General features: G+C 42.4%; 1 protein-coding gene across 4 annotated transcripts in view; it reads left to right on the top strand.

Moving 5' to 3' along the window:
- Positions 1-7954: 7954 nt before the first annotated feature.
- Positions 7955-19610, top strand: part of c2cd5 (C2 calcium dependent domain containing 5) — a 54684-nt gene continuing 43028 nt past the window's right edge. For 2 of the 4 annotated variants that reach the window (XM_076270922.1, XM_076270931.1), the window contains exons 1-9: positions 7955-8026; positions 8127-8292; positions 9224-9333; positions 9695-9781; positions 10338-10509; positions 10931-11026; positions 11295-11450; positions 12479-12683; positions 16857-17008. In XM_076270922.1, the coding sequence (XP_076127037.1) occupies positions 9244-9333; positions 9695-9781; positions 10338-10509; positions 10931-11026; positions 11295-11450; positions 12479-12683; positions 16857-17008 (958 nt within the window). In that variant the 5' untranslated portion in view covers positions 7955-8026; positions 8127-8292; positions 9224-9243. Of the gene's footprint in view, positions 8027-8126; positions 8293-9223; positions 9334-9694; positions 9782-10337; positions 10510-10930; positions 11027-11294; positions 11451-12478; positions 12684-15103; positions 15323-16856; positions 17009-19610 lie in introns of those variants that run through there. The other 2 variants (XM_076270950.1, XM_076270941.1) reach the window with 2 other exon arrangements.

Below are 19610 nucleotides of genomic sequence, written 5' to 3' on the forward strand. Positions count from 1 at the left end.
TGTGGCAAAACTCAATAATAATGATGCGAGTACCTGAGTATTCTTGCACTGAGCTGCACAGGCACATCCACATGCACCACTACAAAATATTCCACTTTTTTGACATCGAAACTGCCTGGTACTGCACTGACTTCTACTTTCATGCATCCACATATCGTCAGCTCCAAGCATCTGACCTGTACAGGTTCTTTGGTTAAAAGCTGGGGGACAAGCATTCCATACTTCATGTGCCAATCACAACTGGTTGTTAAGGGCAACTGTGGATGGGTCACTGGTGACTGTTTCCACTGAGTTGGTGGTAAAGTATCCACATTGGCTTTCACTTTCAAAAACAGGGCACAGCGAACATCATGGATTGAAGTGCTGGTCGTTTTTGGATCATACAGTTTGCAGACAAACTGTTCTGCTGAGGATAGAATAGCTGGACTTGGTACTTCATCCTCACCAAAGTTGTGGAGAAGATGAGGGCACTGCTGGAACACTTTCCACGCCGTCCTTTTTCATATTCCAGTGACCTGACTGGTAGTGTAACATCCAGTGATGGCATGAAATGCCAACAGACCATCCAGAATCTCATTTGACATTTTAATATCATGCACTTAAATGTAGCGTGGTTTCTTGGCAGTTCCTGCTTTCATCCAAATTTCTGGGCTCAGCAGGTTGCAAACACAAGCTGCAACAACAGTACATCTGTGTCATTGCACTGAATGATGAGCCTCTCATACCCTTTGGTTGTGGCATCATGAGGTTGTGCCTTCATCTTCTCCACAACTTTGGTGAGGATGAAGTATCAAGTCCAGCTATTCTATAAGTATAAGTATATATACTCTTTTGATCCCGTGAGGGAAATTTGGTCTCTGCATTTATCCCAATCCGTGAATAAGTGAAACACACTCAGCACACAGTGAGGTGACCACACACTATTCCCGGCACAGTGAGCTGCCTGCAACAACAGCGGCGCTCGGGGAGCAGTGAGGGGTTATAGGTGCCTTGTTCAAGGGCACTTCAGCCGTGCCTACTGGTCGGGGTTCGAACTGGCAACCCTCCGGTCACAAGTCCGAAGTACTAACCAGTAGGCCACGGCTGCCCCAAACCTCAACAGAACAGTTTGTCTACAAACTGTACACTGTATGATCCAAAAACGACCAGCACTTCAATCCATGATGTTCGCTGTGCCCTGTTTTGGAAAGTGAAAGTCAATTTGGATACTTTACCACCAACTCAGGATGCCTTGTCTCGGCACCTACTGTAATGAGGGCCCACTATCAAACAAAGGTTTGGAAACAGTCACAAGTGACCCATCCACAGTTGCCCTTACTAACCAGTTGTGATTGGCACATGAAGGATGGAATGCTTGTTCCCCAGCTTTTAACCAAAGAACCTGTACAGGCCAGGTGCTTGGATCTGATGATATGTGGATGCAAGGAAAGTGGAAGTCAGTGCAGTACCAGGCAATGTCAAAAAAGTGGAATATTTTGTAGTGGGGCATGTGGATGTGCCTGTGCAGCTCGGTGCAAGAATACTCAGGTACTCACATCATTATTATTGAGTTTTGCCACATTATATGCAACTATATAGCCTGATGAGCCAGACCCACATTAAAATGTAGGGTCTGGGCACTCACCGTTCGCAGTGCTCAGTCCGAGGGGCGGGATAATTGGTTGTCTTTCAAATTCCCTCTGCACGCAATAGGACAGCACTAGAACGAGTCCCATGCATTTTCCCACCAGCGGAGCTAGTCGTGTGAAGCTGTTCGCCAACAGCAAGATCCATCTTCTTTGTTTTCCAAGTAGCAGGGAATTCAAGCCAAACCGCTGCAACTCTGCCATCAATCATTATGTTAAGCCCACCTAACGATTTGATTGGCCTGATAGAAGTTTAATTTTTCCAGCTCACAAGCCAACGGAGAGTTGCTAGACTAGCCCTGGCAGCAAATGTAATTTGCTGTCGCTAGGGTGTGTCTAGATTTCTAGGCTAGCAACTATATTGTTTCAGGTTATTTGGCATGATATTGTTTTTCCTGTTTTGTAGATTAGATTTATATTATGCCCTTGGATGCATGCATGCATGTTTTGTATTGGGAAGGTATTCATTATCAAAACAGTAAACTCTTCTTTTGTGTCCCTGACCAGGACTCAGACTGAGCACATGGACATGGTCCCTGGGTGCCTTCTGTTGGCTGCCTACCTGAGAGTCACTGCTTGGATGGGGAAAAACATAGCTTTGCCATACGACTATTATATAGTTATTACTACTAACTAGTTACTTACACCTAACCCTAAAGAAGTGAGAGAGCAGTAATGTTAGGATGGAATTAATAACTATAGTGATATGTTAATTAAATATAATTTGTGTTACAACCTGGTACATTAATGAAGTAAAATAGCACCATAGACCACCATCTACAGTTCTACATTTCCGCCTTGACATTAAAGAATTATAACTTGTGCAGTATTGCACTGTCTCCCCCTACAAGCTTTAAACTTGGCTTGACTTATTCCCATAGATAGGGGTACTGATTGATTGAGGTTTTGGGATACTATGTTATGTTTCCAAGCTGATATTCACTTTGAAAACTGGTTCTCTTTAGGCGGAGATTGTTTTTTTCATGTTCTAGTTCTGTTGTCTCTTACACTGTACAATAAATGTCAATTCTGACACTTCTGCAGACAGCCCATGAGTGTTAGCTTTCATTTGATACCTTTTTTATGTATATGGTCCTTGTGGTTGTGGAGATATTCAACATTTATTGCTGGCATGTTGTGTTGAGCAGGAAACCAAAAAATTTGCCTGAAATTGCTTGTAGAAGTCACACAAAAAAAATTTCAGCTTGACAACCACCCTAATATCTTACCTATGGGTGTCTTCTACCTAAAAAAATAGGGTGACAGCTTGTACCAAAACATGTCCGCAAAAGTCTTAACGGAAGCCCTTTTCAGAATTGGCCCCCTGACTAGTAGAGGTTAAAGGTCATGAGGCTATAGCTGGCTGAGGCATAGAATCAACTATCTGAATTGACATTAAAAAAGATTAAGACATTTATTAAAGCAAAACAAACTTTATTTTCTGTATAAAAACAGTTGTTTCAACCTCTACATCTTATTTTAGTAGTGTAGTAGTAGCCTTTCTGAAACCAGGGGAAATCTAAATAATTTGCTGTTTTAAAAATGCAAATATCTGTGTAAATACCTGTTTTAAAATAACTGTTTCAGTTTAGAGTTTTCGATTAAATCCAAACCATTTCTGTCAAACATCTGATAAACATTGTCATCTACAGTGTGGTCAAAAATATCCAGGCAACACTCAGGAGTGAGGAACCACTGCAGGTTTATTCACGATACCGGGAGCAGGTCACTAGCAACAGCATGTTCCAGTAACACTACTCAAAGTTCTCTAGGGCGAAGCCCCATCTTATACATGTTAATTACATTGGTAATACAAATCACATGAGTACAATGGTCTTTTCCAAAAATCCTCATACATGCAGAAATACAACAATACATATACACTTCTTGGACATAGCAAGTGATCCATACACCATACGCAAGTTATGGGGCTACTCCAAGTAAGTAGATAATTGGTTAATACAATACATATACAGTCTTCAGCATTCTCTTGCCATAGTCTAGTTCCTGTCGGGATATTCCTAATATTACTGCCTCAGGCAGAATACCCTTAACTCGTGACAAAGGGGGTCGCATGACCTTTATTTGAAAATCATGACATGGAGAGAGCCAATGACAGACAAAGCAAAGTTGATGCACAGTATTGAATGTATAGAAAGCATATACAGAATATAAAAAATGAAATGTTAATCACTTCTATGTAATAAATGTAGATTAGTATTCACTTCTAATACATATACAATTATTAATAATCACTTCTATTTTTATAAAAATGTTAGTAATCCAAAATTTCTCCTTCAACAGCTACCTTCAACTTAAATTATAACGCCAGACAATTGATGTAAATGTCTATGTTGATAGAATACTGTTAGAAATAAAAACTACCCTTGCATCGCATTGCAATAGTTATACTTTGTTCCCTGAAGTTGGTAGTAGGCATATAAGCAACGGCAGCAGCGGACTGATAGGTATTATGGTGGGTTTTCAGGATGTGAAGGGATGTAATCATGGGTTTCATAAAGTACTGGGGGTACCAGGATGAGAGGATCTCAATCCTTACATGGTTAAGGGAGAGGGGTTGTTATCAAGCTGGTGAGAACTGGACAGGACAGGGATGAGGAGGCCACTGTGCCTTATGAGTTAGGGCCTGTCTAGCTAGGAAGAGAATAAGATAAGGCCTTATTTCACCAAACTGGAAGGAAACAGAAAAACTTAGGGCTACACTATTTTACTTATGTTACCTATGCATTACATAGGTTTGCATATAGTTTTATGCATGATGGGAAGATGTTTTCCACCAATCTAAGCGACCCTGCTTGGTACTGATTGGTGAAGGGTGTTGAGGGAGAGGGGGTGTTGACTGGACAGGACAGGGATGAGGAGGCCACTGTGCCTTATGAGTTAAGGCTTGTCCAGCTAGGAAGAGAATAACATAAGAAGGCCTTATTTCACCAAACTGGAAGGAACCAGAAAAACTTAGGGTTACACTATTTTTACATTATGTTACCTATGCATTACATAGGTTTGCATATAGTTTTATGCATGATGGGAAGATGGTCTCCACCAATGTAAGCGACCCTGCTTGATACTGATTGGTGAAGGGTGTTGATGGAGATGGCGTGAGAGGGTGGCACTTCTCAAGGGCTGAGGAGTATAAAATATAGTGAACAGTATAGCCATCCGTAGGGGTCTTGTCAGGGGCCCCATCTGATGACATCTCCTCCCTATTGCTTTGATGGTTGGTCTGGACTTTGGTTGGGCTGTACTATCATTGCAATACGGTGAATAAAGATCAACAGTCTTCGGAAAATCTTCTATCTACATTGTCTCCTTCGGACGCCTTGTTCTAGAGTGCTAAATTACTAAATAGTCAAGTGGTAATTGTTAATTGGACAATTGGATTTGGAAGTGGACATTTTCTAGCCTGGAAAATCCAGACCCTGGTAATCTAGAAAGATTAAGGGTCTGGCCACGAACAATGTAATGGCCCAACTCGAGAGGCGGCACCAAGCATGCATTTGAAAATCTCACTGCACGCAATTGGACAACACTAGACCAATGTTTACTCCACTCACATCCATCTGGGATTGCTTCCGTTGAGAGTGATTTCGGCACCAGATTTTATGGTAGAGCCAATCAGTACGCAGGGCGGGAGTTTCATAGATGTGACGTAGCGTAGAAGCGACTGTGAGACTGTTCTCAGTGTCACGGGTTGGCTTCAATGTGAGTGGTTGAAGTTGCATGTTAATAGAGGACGGACAAGTGGCTTATCCAATCATATGCAAGGATTTTTGATAAGGCCCAGCCTTCTGAAACACCACTCCACTGGATCGATCCCAGATGGATTAGTGGAGCTATGTGGAACGAAATTCATCTGGCGAGAGTCAGTCTCATCATACATTGCAGTGAAATGGAAAATAATGAATCAAGACAGTACTGAGCACAACTAAACACTGATATTCATCCCAGGGGAAAATATTGCTTCTTACAACAGTCTCATCTTTCAGAAACAAAATTTAGAAAATGAACTGCTATCCTAATACTTTGTGTCCCTTAATGTGCTTTGTAGGAAATTATAAGGTGGCTTGTAACAAATTCGTATTTAATTATATTATTGATATCTACCGTCAAAATCTTCCAAAATATTTAGATATTATTTTTTGCCCACCCCTACATGCCACATTACTAACATCAAAACTGGAAGACAATGCTAGTCTTCAGGGTCACAGAAATTGCCAGGAGAAAGTGGACAACACCTTGTCCATGAAGGGAAGAATAGCAAGGGCCACAGTTAACAGTCATACTAACTTATGGAAAGTCACAACAGCAGAGTAAGCTATAATTTACAGCTGGAAGTAGCACTGCTTGTACTGTGGAAAGGACTGCATGGGCAATATTGAAAGAGATATTGGTCAGGTCATGACTATGCTAGTGGAAGTATTTCACTTATGTAACTGCTAAGCACATTTGCCTACAGTAATTGCAATCAGATACTTGATTCTTATATACAAAGGAGGGGTATTAAACTCATTGTGCTGTAGATAGGGACTCCCCATGTCAAAAACAACCAAGTCTATGTTGTGCAACATAAAAAAAGTTCATTATATTTACAATAATTGAATTGAACATGGGATGTTGATTAGCATGTCTCCACCGTCTATAACCTTGTATGTCAGGGGATGAAACTGACCTTAACCTTTGACCCCATGGCCCTGAGTCCCTAAGTTCATCTAACTTGTATAGACAATAAATGTACTAGAGTTAATGAAGATCCATCAGTCTGCTTTGGAGATATGAACCAAATACTGCATGTGAGTTATTTGTGTGACCCCTTGTAACCTTGACTTTTGACCTCAAGACCTAAATTGTCTTGCCAGCTCTTTGACAACTTGTAGTGGGTAAGTAGACCAAGTTTGATGAATATATTTCAATTGGCTTAAGAGATATCAGCTAATATCAAGATGTACTAACATACGTTTTTGGCCCAAAAACCATTGTGCCATGCTCCATTCAAAGCCCTATATATTTTTTTCGGTACAAATCTGCGCTGTAGGCACCACAAATTCTTAATCTACAGAAAATTACGATTCAAATGATACCAAATATGCTTTTGCTGTATTCAGGGTTCCTACACATTTTCCATTTCAAAATTCCATACTTTTTCCATACTCAAATTTTCAAACTTCTCGGTACATTTTTTTTAGTTTTAAAGTATTTTTTTGGGGCTGTTATGTCTTTAATGCAACAGGATAGTGGAGAGTGACAGGAAGTAAGTGGGAGAGAGAGTCGGGGTGGGATCCGGAAGGGACCACGGGACGGGAATCGAACCCAGGTCGCCGGCGTACGGTGCAGGTGCCCCAGCCAGTTGCGCCACTGCTGGGGCCACGGTACATTTTTCTGACCATATTCATTGTCAATGGAGCGTTCTACTAGCATTGTGAAGAGCTGTATAATGATGTTATTAACTTGGTAGCCCTTGGATACTTTTCATTGGGGGAAATGAAGGTGCACTCACATTTTTAGTTCTCTAAGCATAGCCTACATATGTTGGAGACTATAGTGCACTGCTGGCAGAGGTCTCAGAAATCACCATAAACAATATTATTTGTTTGCAATAACAGTTTATCAGATAATGCAGTATCCATGTCTTGGTATTTTTTACAAAATCAAAAAAGTCTACCAATGTTTTAGCCAAAAATAACAGAGCTACGCAAACATACCAGTGCACAATGGTGTAGGGCACTTGCATAGAACAGGGGTTCTCAATTTGGTTTTGGTACCAGGGTCCCCTTGTGGGAGAATTTTTTTTCTGAGGACCCCCATTCAATTGTATCTTGATGATGTGGACTGACAGTTAAGCTACACAACAGGGAATGGTTCGTTATGACCTGAGTGAAGTGATTAGTACTGTAGATGCAATAGTCTGGAAACACAAATATTTCTCCATACCCTTGTTTCTTTTTTCCATACTTATCCAGACCTGGAAATTACTAAAATCAAATTCCATACTTTTCCAGGTTTTCCATACTGCGTAGGAACCCTGTGTATTTACTTCCACCTTTAACCCTTTTCTAGGCTAATTCGCTCAGACTAATAGGCTACCTTTCTTAAAGGCTTTTTCAGCACTCACCAAGATAGGGCACACAAAACAGCTGTAGGCTGCCTAAAATATAATGGCATAATAGACTAAAACATGTAGGCCTAGCCTACTTCTTCACTCAAACATTTTTTAGACTACTGGAATATCGTGGAATATCGTAGCCTAGAATATCGAATATACATTCGGCTATGTTACCGAATTAACATGTTCCGGAAGTAATCCTACATTGCTCACTTCACGTTGGTCTGCCGCATTATTTACGCCGACGTTAGATGTTACTACTGCAGTCATCCTGACAACGGTAGGCTACTGTTCTCATTAGCCAGCTAACCAGTCATACACTTATGATTAATTATATTCTCATAATACATGGAAACTGACGTGACGTTTATGTTTTGCAGAAACTACTGAGAAGGCTCTACACCGATTTGAGACTAAAATCATGTTAAGGAGAGGATAGTCACCCTTCGACACACGTTATGGGCATCCAAGGGAGGTCAAATCAATGGATCGCTAGATTAAACGCTGCGTCTTTTTGCAGCTCTGCTTTATAACGTTGTGGCTCTGGTGAGTAGCTCGTTAACAGTGATCCTGATATCATGTATACTACATGAAATGTTATGTGTGAACAATCTGTCCCTTGGCGGTAACTAGCAGTAGCGTGATGTAGTGCTAATAGTAAACTATGCCATGACATGATTAGCTATTGCTAACGTTAATGTGCTAGCTGCTATCCTTAAACAGGTATCATAGAGCGTCCTGAGTACATGGGAACAATCGATAGCTAGCGAACACTATGTCCTCCCACTAATTTACCAAATGATAACTGTGTATTGCACTAAACCCGGCTGACATCTGTCCGATCATCAACTGTTATGTCACAGTGGCTCTAAGTAGCCTGTTAAGTAGCCATCGATTACATTAAAAGTTAAGCAAGTAGCTAATGGTGTTAAGCCAGGCACTTGCCAGTTATGGCTAGCTTGCTAACAAGATGCTATCCCATCAATGTGTGGCCAGCAAACCAGCGACTAGCAAGCGCTGTCGTCAACCTGTCAACATGGACAACTCGCCATTTTTTAGATTGGCGATTAGCATGTTTTGCCACACTGTATGCTATTATTTCAGATTGCTGAAATGTGTCCAATGTGTCCATAAGTAATTGTGTGGGAAGTAAAACTATGCATATCGGTCAATTCTCTAGTAGGCCTACTAGTTAATAGATCTTTAAGTGTTTACTTTATGCTAGCAAAACCTACATTAAACACAGATTGCTCATTTACTGAGCTCACTAGCTAACATACGAGCTACGCCCCACCAAGTGTAGTTTCTCCAGAGCACGCTGTCGAACTGTCAAATCCACCTGTCTCGCAGGTAACTTTATGTCAATCACGGATGTCATTGCCTGCTCCCTAGTACTAGAATCTTTGTCTGTCTGCTCTTCAGTGTGAAGATTTTGTTACAAGTGTAATTTGCTTCTGACGGAACTATTTTACACCAGATAAACGCAGCAGCAGAATCATGCCAGGCAAACTTAAGGCCAAGATTGTGGCGGGTCGCCACCTGCCCGTCATGGACCGAGCGAGTGATCTCACCGATGCTTTTGTTGAGGTCAGTGATTGCGTCTTAGCGTGTAATCCTACAAACTCATGACATGCATGTTCTGACATACACTTAATGCAAATGTGCGTTCCTTTTTGTAGCATTTTAAGAAAAGTTGTGCTGTAGCTGTCATTTGACATTTGTGTGTGCCTGCACTTTGTTGGGAAATATGTTAAGCTGCATCCTGTGCTAAAATGTGCTTATTGATGGTTTATGCTTTAAATTCAATCATTCTCTGTGTGCTCTCATGCTGTTTGAAATAAAAAATATTCAGATCATATTGCAGTTTTGTATTGTTTAGGCCTACATGTAGAAACCGCTGGAGTCACTTGTAAATCCACATGCTGATTTTGCACTCCTCTTCTTTTAGGTCAAATTTGGAAACACAACTTTTAAAACAGACGTCTATCCCAAGTCCCTTAACCCTCAGTGGAACTCTGAGTGGTTTAAATTTGAGGTGAGTGTGTTTGTGTGTCTGTATGTTTGTATGTGTTTGTGTGTGTTGTGTTTTGTCTGTGTTGTCTTTATGTTCTTTTGAGAGTAAACAGCTTGCAAAAGCAACATTCAAGTGAACACTTTTGTCAAAACCAGCAGGGGAGAGGGGCGTGCCTCATACACTTTCCTATGTATACTATTCCCAGCATACGCTATGTATACTATTCCCAGCATGCACTGCCTCTGTCTATAGTTGGGGTTTGGATAGAGTTGAATTGAATTGAATTGAAAGGGTTGTTTTAAGGACATGTTTGTGCATGCCCATAGCCAGCCACTCTGAAACAGTCAAAGGCGATTCAAAACGAGCCAGAAAGTCGAGACAGGACCCCATCATCAAAACTTCGGTGTCCACCACTCTAGTTTATCCAAAACAAACCAGAAAAGGGACTCAAAGTGCTAATCACCGGAATTATCCTTTAAGCAGGATTTTATTTGGCAATATCTGCAACATGGGTGTTCTCTAGATATGCTTGTATTGTGTGTGTGAGAGTCTAATTGTAGCTGTGTGTATTGAATAGGTGGATGATGAGGACTTGCAGGATGAACCATTGCAGATCACGGTGTTGGATCATGACACCTACAGTGCCAACGATGCCATCGGCAAAGTCTACATCGACATCGACCCTTTGCTCTGTAGCGAGGCTGCCACAGTTATATCTGGATGGTTTCCTATTTATGACACTATACACGGTACACACACACACACACACACACATTCACACACACACACACACACACACACACACACAGTCAGTCATCTGTCACATACTCACATACACACAATCATCTCTCACATACTCACATTGACAAACACAGTAGTCTCTGAGTGGTTCCCTATATTTGACACCATATACGGTACTCACACATACACGGTACTCACACATACATGGTACTCACAGAAAGTCAGGGATATTCGGCCTTCGGGTGAAATTTCAGGATGAACCTACAGTAACCCCCATACCACACACCCACCCACTCACAGCAGCACATGTTCATGCACAGGCTAAACACAGACAGTGTTGCAATCTCACAAATGCATAGCTGCCAATCCTCTGTTTACAGCGGTAAGTGTGTATGTGATCAACTCTACCATTGTATTGCTATGTTTCAGGTATCCGTGGTGAGATTAACGTCCTTGTGAAGGTGGATCTCTTTAATGATCTCAACCGCTTCAGACAGTCTTCGTGTGGTGTCAAGTTTTTCTGCAGTGAGTATCTTTACCCATGTGTTTGTTAGTGTGTGAGAGAAAGGCGGGGGTTATGATTAATCCATGACTGCTTGGTTATCATGCTTTGATGAGCTAAGACCTAAGTGATGTAGTTTTTGTGTGTGTGCGTATGTGTGTATGGTGACTGTTATGCTTAAGCAATAACTGCATTGTTCACATGCTTTGATGAGCCGACTTCCGTGATGATGTTTTATTTGTGTGTGTTTGTGTTTGTTTACAACTCTCTGTGTTACGCCCACACACACAGCTGCGTCTATCCCGCGGTGCTATCGGGCTGTGATGGTCCATGGCTTTGTGGAAGAGCTTGTGGTGAATGAAGATCCAGAGTACCAGTGGATCGACCGCATCCGAACACCACGAGCATCCAACGAAGCCCGCCAAAGACTCATCTCACTCATGTCAGGTACACACACATTATCACACACACACACACACACACACACACACACACACACACACAGACACACACACACAGACTTTCACTTGCCATTAATCTCTGTTAAGAGCTTAAGGGCCCTATCTTACATTGGACACATCGTAGCGCCAGGTGTGATGCAGGTCTTGTTCCTAGCTTACACCCAATGCAGTGATCATTATTTTGGCAAGTGCAGGAGTTGACAAGTTATCAAATGAACTTTGCACACCCACATACGTGTCAATTTACAAAATAGGTGTGGTCAGGTGCATTTTCAAAAACTGCTATTTTAATGCCACTAAAAATGATAATACCACTGACCAAGAAAAATCTGGTCTAAAGAGAAAGGCACATGTAAATCACAGCTATTTTGAAAATCACGAAATGTAGCAATTGGCGATACCTTAGCAATGAGGCGCAGGCAACATGACTGATCTGTCTGGGTGGATGTTCTTAGGATTTGTACTCAGTCATTTAAATAATATTGGGGGAAGTGTTGCTTTTTCTGGCTATGTTTTCAAATAACTCCTTCTCAGTCAATGGTAAAAGTAAATAACTAAGTCTTTGTTCTGTCGTTGCCTACGAGTTCAAATTCTAGGTGAGTGCAGATGTGTGTAGGCTATACTCTGCTTGGGAAACACACACACGTTTTAGCAAAGCAAGCTTTAGTGTTGATGGTGAGGTGGGTGACGCTGGCTATGGCGTCGTCCGTTGACCTGCTATGTCTATACACAAACTGATATGGGTCAAGTGCCGGATTGACCCCTAGCTTGAGCACAGACACCATGTATTTTTCGAAGCACTTCATGACTATTGATGTCAATGCCACCAGTCTAAAGTCATTATTTTCAGATGGGCATTATGCTTGTGTGTCAATGTGCACATGTGTTTCTGTGTGTGTGTGTGTGTGTTTCTGTGTGTGTGTGTGTGTGTGTTTCTGTGTGTGTGTGTGTGTGTGTGTGTGTGTGTGTGTGTGTCTCATATGGTGTGTGTGTGTGTGTGTGTTTGTGGTGCAGGTGAGCTCCAACGTAAGATTGGGCTCAAGATTCTGGAGATGGGGGGGAATGCGGTGGTGGGTTACCTGCAGTGCTTCGACCTGGAGGGTGAGAGCGGCCTGGTTGTCAGGGCTATCGGCACCGCCTGCACCCTCGAGAAGCTCATCAACCCCCCCAGCAATGCCCAGCACACCGCCAACTCCTCGCCGTCCAAAGACATCAAGGAGTGAGTGCAGCCCACACACACACACACACACACACACACACACACACACACACACACACACACACACACACACACTTTCAAGCTGTATGATAGCCCAGTGCACGAAGGAGAAAAAATACCCTCTGTATACATTTGTTAGTTTGTGACTTTTGGAATTTAGATGTGTGTATGTACTGTATGTGTATTTGAGAGATGTGCGTGTGTGTGTGTGTGTGTGTGTGTAGCCTCTTTTTATAGCTTCCTATTAGTGTAAAGATGTATTGTTTTAAGTACACTCTGTTGATTGTGTTATAGTTTGTATTCGATGATGATTGAGCGCGTCTGTGTGTGTGTGCTTATACCCGTCGTAGAGTAGTCTTTTCATACACAAACACACCCCACTCAATCCTGCTCCTGCCCCTGCATGCACCTCTCTTTCTCTCTCTTCTCCTTCTCTCTCTCTTTCTTTCTTTATGTCTTTCTGTCCCTTTCCTTCTCTTGCATGTCGCTTTCTTCCTGCCTTCATGCACGGCTGCCTTAGAGAACCTGTGATTTGGATTACTGAAGCCGGTGTGTGTAGTGTGTTTGTATATGAGTGATTGAGTGATTGTGTGTGTGTACTGTATGTATTTTGTTGTGTATGTAGTCTGGCTGTGTCATTTGCAAGCACACCGGGCACTGTGTGTGTGTGTGTGTGTGTACATTGTACATAGCTGTGTGTGTGTGTGTGTGTGTGTGTGTGTGTGTGTGTGTGTGTGTGTTTTAACGTGAATAGTTTGTTTTGCTGTCGTTTTTATCTGTGTATCTGTATGGTTGTTGTAGAGATTATGTTCAGTTAAGTCAGTGAGACTATAATTATCCAGGTAGCTAATAGGTATATTATTATGAATAGGTATATTATGTAAGGGATAATGGACAACGCGGTTTTCAGAAGTTAATGCACTTTCAAGGTGGAATTGCGGCTACGCCTTTAATTGCATTAACTTCTGATTCCCAAATGCCATGGAGTCCATTATTCTTTTTATACCACTGTTGCCGCACTTGCATAGTCTTAATTTGCTGATAATTCCTGTGTTAACAGCTAAAACTGTCTTATTTGTAGAGCTACTTCATTCCACCACACATCGACTAATTTCTCAACTTACAGGACAAACTGCCGTTACTAGTCCATGCATGGCTGCTATGGCCAAAGCCCGGTCATTAGTTCCATGTATAGATATTAATGGTTCCATCTATAGGTCTATATGAATGGTTCCATCTATCTCGTTGCCAAGCTGGCATATCCCATTTTCTGTTGAGCCTAGCTTTGTAAAATCTCTGTCCTTACTCCAAATTTGTTGAGTTTGGTGAATAGATATACAAGCGTAATGTGGCCAAAGAGCTGGACCTACTTCATAGGTGTGCAGATATCTGGAAAAAAAATAACTGAAGATATTAATTCTGAAGAGTGCATCACAATAGGAAATTCAACCAGGCAGTGGTATAAAAGTCCATATGAAATCTAGTATACCTCTAATATTTTTGTTGTAATATACATCTAATATTTTTTGTCATCGTGGGTAATTGTCTTACCTGAAAACATCATGCATTTTTCTGAAATGTCATGATTGGCTGTTATGACTGTTATGATGAAAGTGCCACACTCTCTGGCTCCATATGTTCTTCAATAAAAATTATGTTTCGTCCTCCAGACCTTGTTAAGACCTACAATAGTAGGACACACGTTTGTCCTGTTTTTAAGTCTATACCAGCTCTTCAGTACAATCTTTGGTGTTGTTTACTTTTCTATTATGTCTATTATGATGAAACACAACAGCCTCTTTCAGCTCATCCCACTCATTAAAAGGTGGAGAGCTTAGTTGCGTTGGAAAATTGGAGGCCAGCCAGAAACGACACCCTGAGGCAGACAAACTTACTGGTTAAAGTCAGCAGTGAGCACCGAGGCCGACACAAACAGCTCGATAGTTATAGCAGCTATAATGCTGAACTCTCTCTCTCTATCTCTCTCTCTCTCTCACACACAGCTCTTAATGTAGTGTCATGATATAAAAATGGCCTCATTATGTCAGGTTAAGTTTCACCTGACGATTCAAAACTTTAGAAATGCATCAAATACTGAATCCATTTTCACCCCATATTCACAACAGTCCTCAATAATTAACCATGTCATACTAAAATCTAAAAGTTCATAGTGAGTGGGTGTTTGTTGTGTGAATTTGTAAGTGTTGTTATTGCTGTTTTCTTAATGTTTGTGTCTTGTGCTGTGGATCCTATGGTTGTGATGTGTCTCTCTGTCTGTCTCTGTGTGTGTGCGCGCGCGTGTGTTTCAGTCTTTAATTTTGAGCAGCCACGGCCTAAAGTGGTTGCATTCCAGTAAGAAAGTGTGTCTAACAGCTGTGAGTGTGCTTGTGCACGCATGCCTGTGTGTGTGTGTGTTCCAGATCTCCAGCGGCGTGTGTGACGTGTGTGTCGGGCTGTCGCTCCAGCCACAGCAGCCCGGTGCACGGCGCGGCGTCCCGTCTGGCGCAGGGCTTCAGTGTGTCCTATCCCACGCTGCTCTTCTCCGGTACGCCGGGCTCCGGGCGCCTCCCCCGGGCGGCCCCTCGCCCCCGCTGCGCCAACACCCCCCTCTCTCAGGCCCCCGCTGCCAGACAGTGTAGGCAGGTACCCTCCTGCTCCAGACCCCCCAACCCCCCAATCCAACACCCCCACCCCCCCTCCACGATCACCTCCCCTGCCATTGGATGGGGAAGGATATCACCAGCTCCAGCCAATCAACTCCCTTCAGCTGCCAAAGCATCCTCCCTGCCACGCCCCATGACAGCTAGGCCCCGCCCCTAAAACTGATAGGGGGGCTTTATCCATTAAGAGCTCACAGGAATTTGGTGGCTCTTTTGTTCGTTTACTAAGTAACTGTACTTGGATAGTCTGCCCACAAAGACTTAACAGATCATCTAAATTACAAAATTGTTGTTGAACAATTACTGAACATCACCTTAAGTTAATGCTTAACCAAATCCAACCCCAACCTTAACCATAAATTGTAGTTAACGAAGTGGCAACAGATAATTTGTTGATTATTGGAGCATCTGTAGTTAGGCTGTGGGCAAACTGTCCAAATACAGTGTGACCAACTAAACTCAAATCTCCCTCTCCACACTAGCAGGCTTAATCTAACCAGCCGCTAGGTTTTAACCATGTGGTGGGTTTTCATGTATACAGATGGTTGATGCTTCCACTAACTACCTCATGTTCAGTGGTAGTATTAGCAGAGATCCCATGTTGTTCACTTGTAACCATGGCAACAGCTCAAGTCACGCTTGTGGATCAGTACCTCTGCCGCACGCCCATTTCTCTGACTGTGAATGTTTGTGGAGACCAAGCAGCCAAACAGATGGATATAGTTGTTTACTCACACACAAGAAATTGGGGTCCGCCTCTGCTTTGTTTACCTGAGCGTTCTGCTTTGGTTAGCTGAAACAAATGCTTCTTCATTTCTCTCATTTCATTTCCTTTACTCTCTGTTCTTTTCTTTTCTCCTTTGGCCTCGCTCACCCTCCGTTTGAGTGGCACCTTTTTCATTTCTCTTGTTCTGTGATTTTGTTTTATTTCCCATCCTTCAGTCATGCAGTCCCCTCTCTTCCTTCATTACACCCAGACACATACACACACACACACACACACACACAAACATCCTCCCTTCCTTCTGGCTTCCCTGCTGTGTCTGTGTGTGTGTGTGTGTGTGTGAGTTTGTTTGTGTTTGAGCATGAATGATGGGGTTGATGAGTGTGCTTGTGTGTGTATATGTGTGTGTGTAAACACACATGTATGTACAGTATGTGCATAAGAGATGGAGAGTGTTCAAGTGTTAACATGTCGGTGTGCGTGTGCTTACACATGCGTACGTGAGCTTAAGTGATGGTGTGTGCAGATGTGAGTATGAGTGATGGTGGGTGTGCGTGTGTGTGTGTGTGTGTGTGAGAGAGCCTGAGTGAGTGGTACATGTTTGTGAGTGATGGAGTGTTTGTGTGCGACTGTGAGTGTGCATGCGTGTGCGTTCATCTGTGAACGTGAGGAACGGTGTGTGTGGGCGTGCGTCTTTGAACGTGAGGAACGGTGTGTGTGTGTGGGCGTGCGTCTGTGAGCGTGAGTGACGGTGTGTGTGTGTGTGTGTGTTCCCTGGTTCTCTGGCAGGCCTGTGTTTGGGGAAGAGTGCCCCTCTAACCCCCTCTCCTCCGGACCCTCCACCCCCCTGAGGGCCCCGGCCTTCTCCTTCTCCCCCTCCAAGTCCTACAGCCGCCAGTCCTCCTCCTCCGACACAGACATCAGCCTCACACCCAAGACTGGTAAGGCCGGACCGTTACTCGACCCCTGACTTCTCTACTCTGACTTCTGTTACCCCTCATGATCTACTCCATATTCCTCCCGTCATCTACCATTGCCCCTCGACATCTACTATCATCCAAGCTCCCCAATCTCAACCCAAACCTAATAACATCTATCATTTCCCCTCAAAATGTATCATTATGCCTTAACTGTAAACCACCAACTTCGATCCAAATCCTAACATCTATTCTAAACCATCAACCTCAGACTGAAGTCCCTAATGTTTACGATCTCCCCTCAACATCTATTATCATTCCATCCCCCAAACTTTCACCCAAGGCCCCCAACATCTACTAGTAACCCTTAACATCTAATCTAAAACCTCACCCCTAAACACCTTTGACTAATGCCATTTAACATCACCACATCTACCCTCACACCATACCACATCATCATTATCACCACATCTACCCTCAGACCACACCACATCATAATCTTTATAATCTTTCTCAACCAAACCCTTAAGATGTATCTTCAACATCAACAACCCCAGGCACTATTAACAAGCACTACTTGCAGAAATCGTCCACATCTACTCTCACTCCCTTATCCACCCAAATCCATCTATTCTCAACTCTTCCTACTATCCCTACCGAAACCCCAAATATCAAACTACCTCTTTCAACACCAACACATTGACCTATTTTCAATCAATCAAGCCTTACACATCTGCACAGGTGAGGTCATTTGTGCAGTCAAAGGGCCCTATCATGACATTCTAAAGTGCATCGTCACTCGTCAAAAGTCTATTCAAATTTAGTAGAATGTCCAGTTCACATTGGGAGGGGTTTCGTTATCAAACGTGGAACGCATGGCGCAACAAGGTGTTCCTAGGTTTTTTAATCAGTCATATGGGTGTGTTTGGGGCGTAACATCATTTTAAACCAATGAGAATGACATCTGATGAAGGAGGCTGCTTGCGAGACCGTATGGAATAGTCATTCTTAAACCATGCTTTACTAAAACCTAGCATAGCCTTCACGCATTTGCACTCGTCTATTATTTGAACTCATTGGCAAAGTGAAACTAACTTCACCAAGGAGTCAGTCAACGACAAGACAGTTATATGCAGTTACTTTCACTATTGACTGACAATGGGTTACCACCGAAAACATTGGCTGGAAAAAGCAACACTTACCCTAATATTGCTCAAATGACTGAACAAAACAACATTTATCCTGCAGAGGAGTTGCTTATATATCGTGACGTCTTCAGCTGTGCTCCATACATGTCTCTCGCCTCTCCTCTAATAACTTTTACCAGTCATTACCAATTTGCAAATGATGGTGAATAACTACTCATCATGAGATGTACAGTATTTCGTAATATCTTTATTCTAATTATGTTTCCCATTGTAATCGTGCAATTTGTAATGCTTTGCATGGACGTGCGCTGGTGTGCGTTCATGAATGATAGAAGGATGGTGCGTGCACCTGCCAATATGACTGTTGACATGCGCTCTTAAAATAGCATATGAAAAACTCGCCATTGACTTCTGACCAGGTTTAGGTGGTGTACGATAGCGATTTTTAGACAACGCGCCAGGCCCCTCCCTAGGTGTTAATTGCCACAGCCCTAGGTGCAATGTTTAAAAAATAAACGTGCAAAATACCGAATTAAACTTTGCGCGGGTGAAAAACGGGTTTTACGCCATGCGCTGGTGCCCAAAATACAGCCCAAAGTCCCTTTACACATAACCAATAACCACCCAAAACTTATTTTGTCTACATTCAGACCTTTTGTCCCCATATTATAGGTTTTCAATTGTAATCCCACCCTTACTTGGTTTAGTCCCAATCTTGGGTTCCTATCTAGTTGTTTGACCCAGTTGTCCTGCCCATTGGTTTAATTTGAAATTAATTTCAAATTAAACATTTTTGGCTTGAGGAGGGGATCACATTGGAAATAATTAAGCGACAGTGGTAAAGCATTACGCAGCGCTCACACCATAGAGTATCGAAGCCATGACGTAGCGTTGTCAAGGCAGCGATATCACTGGATCTAAACAAATCAATCTACCATTAGAAATCACCATAGCTGTGGCTTTCTTAATCTATTTCAATAATTTTACAACGTTTCTAAGACGTTAGTATATTTTTTTTACACTGTAGGAATCACATACTACAACATATATTCATACCAACACGATCAAATTTGTGACTACAGAGTTTTATTTTAGCATGGGTTTCCTCCGTGAAAGAGACCTGCATGTAACTTCACAGCATGCGGTTAAAATCCTTAAATTCACGGACATGTTTTGGCTTTATTTTTTGGCAAAAAACGTTGCTCTTAACAGCCACCAGTCTTTGAGAAGACGTGAAATATCCACTGGAATTTTGTTTCTTTCTATTACACCTGCCAGGGAATCCGTGTTATGTGGCTAAGCTGCTGCCTAGCAGGTAAAACACGTTTAAATGGATATATTTATTTTTATTAGCTAAAAATTATGTCACATGTCTACATTCAATGCTATTTATGCCACTTCGAAAGCTTGTTTAGATCCAGTGATTCTGCCATCATGGAAATGCTACGTCACACTTCGGGACTCTATTATATTTCAAA

Source organism: Alosa pseudoharengus, unplaced genomic scaffold (assembly GCF_046254945.1).
Source record: "Alosa pseudoharengus isolate Yale_2024_CS ecotype anadromous, Long Island Sound unplaced genomic scaffold, YU_APseudo_1.1 YU_APseudo_1.1_scf_10, whole genome shotgun sequence".
Classification (NCBI taxonomy): domain Eukaryota; kingdom Metazoa; phylum Chordata; class Actinopteri; order Clupeiformes; family Clupeidae; genus Alosa; species Alosa pseudoharengus.